A 4,034-nucleotide genomic window follows, 5' to 3' on the forward strand; every position below is an offset into this window, starting at 1 on the left:
AAATTAATAATATATAAAATCAAATGAAACTGATCGATGCACACCCTCAATATTACAGTAACTTCAATCGAGCATCATCATGAATATATAGTCTATAGATACCCATAATGTAGGGGATAGAATCGGCACTATATTTTTACATTTTGTTTTATCAGTGCATTACATCAGTTTTTAATATATAAAAATTAACTAAATATTATTCTATTTATTAATAACTCTATTTTTAAGCTGTGATAGTTTTTTTCGTAATAAAGCTTCTTTTAAAAAATTAATTTTTATTGAAATGCTGAACGAAATCGTTGTAAAAGAACGACACGTGGCAACATCTTCAGCAAGCATGCAGAGAGCTCCACTTGGACCATAATATATTACTAACAATTTCAGAATAAATTTAACTTCTAGCCCCTCCTCCCCCACCTTTTTGTTTTCATAAATTGCCACTGTTGGCCCTCACTGTAATCACCTTTCCTCTGTAGCTCCAAATATATAATACCACCATAGCCCATACTCCTTTTTTATTTTTCTCTCTCTTATTCTGCATTTTTGTTCTGATTCGGAAATTTTTTTTCTCCTTTTCTACCGTCAAATCTCTATTGAACTAAATAGAAAAAAAAAAAAAAAAGCATATATATTCGGTTTCTGTCTCTCTCTATTCCATTACTTCTTCACCATTTCTATATTCTCTCTCTAGAGCTTTTTCTTTCTTCTGGGTTTTGATACTGACTGCAACATGAAGGTATATCTCATAAATTATTTATTCCACTTTTGATTCCCTTCTCAGTGAACTTAATTCCTTTTTTGGTATTCCACTTTTGGAATATTTCACTAGATGCTCAACTTTTTGCTTTGAAATTCTTACTTTTGGGTATTTTGGGGTTTCATTGATTCCTTACATATTCTTTATTTCTTGATTTTGTCGGTGGTTTGTACTTTTGTTTTGATTTGTCTGCTCTATGTTCTGTTGAGTTTAACAGAGCTGATTGGTACTTGGATTTTTAATCTTCATTTTTGCCAGTATTGTTTGTTTGTTAGCACTGCTTTTATTTTGCAAAGATTTGATTTTTTTTTCGTTTTTGTTTTTTTGCACTATGTTGTGTAGAAATTTATCTTGAATTTGGAGGTGCATGATGTAAGAGACAAACGCAAGGCCTTGAAGACGGTCTCTGCTCTTCCAGGTACTGGAAAACATGTTATTTTTCCGACATTTTCACCTATCAATATTTCAAGCTAAAATGGTAGAAAAAAAAAGAAATTCTGAAGCTCCAATATTAATTTTTTTTCCTAAGTAATTTTTTATTTTTTTTTCACTTTAAAAGTTAATATTCATGATACTATAGTTTGAATTATCTACGGAAGTTAATATTCATGATACTATAGTTTGAATTATCTACGGTTGCCTAGGGGCTACGTTGCTCGGATTCTCAAAAAATGTTGTCGCTCCGATGTTAGATTCTTTAAAAATGCACTACTTTTGAAATATCCGGCATGATAGACATTTTTAAAGAGTATGAGCGACATAACTTGAGTGCCTGTCCCTCAATGGCCAGTGGCAAAGACACTTCATATCAAGTAGTGTCACCTAACACCTCTTCGTCGAAAAATTGAACATATATATGTTGCTCGGACTCTCTGAAAATGTTGTGTTGCCTTACCATGTCAAATGCACTAGTTTTTGGAGGATCCAGCATGCACGGGGAATTTTTGAAGAGTCCGGGCAACATATTGTACAAGTAATTGTTTTGATAAGATTATGTTTTGTCTTTAGCAAAAAGGGGAGAATTTAACTTGGGAAGCCAATTGAGTTGGTGGTGACTCACTGTTAAAAGGATTAGGAGGATCCAATATTGAAGATGGTAGCTCTCCAACTTGGATTAGGTTCTAAGCCATTCACTATCATTAGTCTCCTAATTGGATTCTACTTTCTACTTTATTGGAAAGAAAAAGAGAGGTCAATTTTTTCCTCGTTTATGACTTGGCGCCACGTCAAGTGGGGTCCACTCTGTATCTAAGCTGTTCTCCATTTCAACCTCCAATCTTCTTTATTTGGGAAGGAAGGAAGATGAGTGATGAATGAGTGGTTATTGTACAAGATTCTAGTCATGGTAACTGCAAAACTAGTTGATTTGTGTGGTTGGAGTTGAAAAAAAGAAAAAGAGAATACATATATACTTAATATATATATATTTTACAGTTTAAAGATTTTTTTTTTTTAAGGTTGGTGAAGATTAGGAAAGCACTACCTATGATATATTGTCCTAGGAGGAAAATTACGTTGTTTATTATATGGTTAAAGTTGAACTCTGCAGTGAAAATCTTGGCTTCGCCACTGCTCCCAAGAGATCGTGAGTAGTTGTTCTATCAACTTCAGTTGCTGTGTCATCTTCAGTGGTGGTCAATTTAATTTGTTGCAATGGCCTAATGCACTTTGGAGAAAAATGATTTGCTATAGAAGTAACCAAATCATGAAGAAAAGATGTTTGCATAGTAACAGTTGAATCTGGGGGAAAAGTTATTCCAAAAGTTTGTTTTCAATATAAGCAAAATTTGGTTAAAATTAGTTGAAGTCCTTAAAGTCCTTAACTTTTTTACATTCGTACAATTATATTGGTGACGGTTTGCTTGAGTTTGATTCAACTATTTGCTGTGATATCTAAAATATGCAAAATGAGACTAAGCTGTGGATGTTGTGATGAGGTGTTGCAGGAATTGATGAGATTTCAATGGATATACAAGGTAAGAAATTGACCATCATTGGGACAGTTGATCCAGTGAGTGTAGTGAGCAAGCTACGGAAGTTTTGGCCAGCGCACATAATCTCAGTAGGACCAGCCAAAGAAGAGAAGAAAGAGGAACCAAAGAAAGAAGAGGGCAAGAAAGAGGAAGCTAAGAAGGAGGGCGAGGGCGAGGGCAAGAAAGAAGACGCTCCAAAGGAGGAAGGAAAGAAAGAGGAGGGTAAAAAGGAAGAAGAAGGTAAGAAGGACGAAAAGAAAGACGAGCCTAAAAAGGAAGATGGGAAGAAGGCAGAACCACAGGCCCAACAAATTGTGCCAATGCCAATGCCGATGCCATTCCCACAACATCAACTTTATAATCAATCTGTGGTTGGCATGGTACCGCCCTATCGGCCATATTATCCTGCTCCTCCTCATATGCAAGCCATGCCCTATCGGCCATATTATCCTCCTCCCGCGCAAACATACTACCAGGTTCACCACAGCATGGAAGAGAATCCTAATTCATGTGTTATCTGTTAAATTGCTTCGGAGAATGGAATCATATATGTTATATATGCATAGCTCTTCGATGTTCTTGTTTTGAGTTGGTCCCGGGTTATATTGTATTAGCATGTACTGAGACTAACATTCAAGAACAGAAGAGAAAATCCATTGTGAATACACAATGATGCCTTCATATTTGTCTCTTCAGAATCAAGAAATTGTGTATAGAGAATTAAATAAGTGTTTTGCAGCCTCTTTTTGCTTTTTTCTTACAGATAAACTCAACTAGATGTCATGGGGCAAAGTAGCTTGTTTATTATTAGTAGTACAAAGGCACAATTTGCTGGCAATTGCTTTATGCATGTAGCTTTCCATCTCTGTAATTCCCCATGTTCCTACTAAATATTATTTGTAAAAGTACAAGATTGTAAGACAAATTTCAAAGGTGCATACTCTGGCATTTCTCTACTCTTTTCAAAACAAAACAAAAATTGGTGCTAGTCATGCTTAATTCCACATGAAAATTAAGCCATTGGGTTGTTTTTATTGGATTTTATTCTACAAACATGTGATTTGTTATTATTTATAACTATAAATGAACCTCATTATGTTGTAACTTTATGCCATACTCTTAAGTTGTCAAATGGGGACGCCCTTTTTCATTTGTTTAAGAGGAAATCGTAGCAAACTTCTATAGTGTATAGCATTTAATTATGTTGAAAACTCTGTGCTCGAGCTATTGAAACAAAAAAAATCTTTGACCGCAGGCTTCTATGAAAGTGGAGTGCTACTAAATTAGCCATCTAAAAATTTGGA

At 34.8% G+C, this 4,034-nt stretch overlaps 1 protein-coding gene across 1 annotated transcript; it reads left to right on the forward strand.

Moving 5' to 3' along the window:
• Window positions 1-623: 623 nt before the first annotated feature.
• LOC107839238 (heavy metal-associated isoprenylated plant protein 39) lies at window positions 624-3,471 on the forward strand (the record flags this gene model as incomplete). The annotated part of the gene is given in 3 exon segments (XM_016682646.2): window positions 624-736; window positions 1,100-1,175; window positions 2,704-3,471. Coding segments are annotated over 3 exon segments (633 nt in total). The 3' UTR covers window positions 3,255-3,471.
• Window positions 3,472-4,034: the final 563 nt, after the last annotated feature.

Source organism: Capsicum annuum, chromosome 8 (assembly GCF_002878395.1).
Source record: "Capsicum annuum cultivar UCD-10X-F1 chromosome 8, UCD10Xv1.1, whole genome shotgun sequence".
In the NCBI taxonomy this organism is placed as follows: domain Eukaryota; kingdom Viridiplantae; phylum Streptophyta; class Magnoliopsida; order Solanales; family Solanaceae; genus Capsicum; species Capsicum annuum.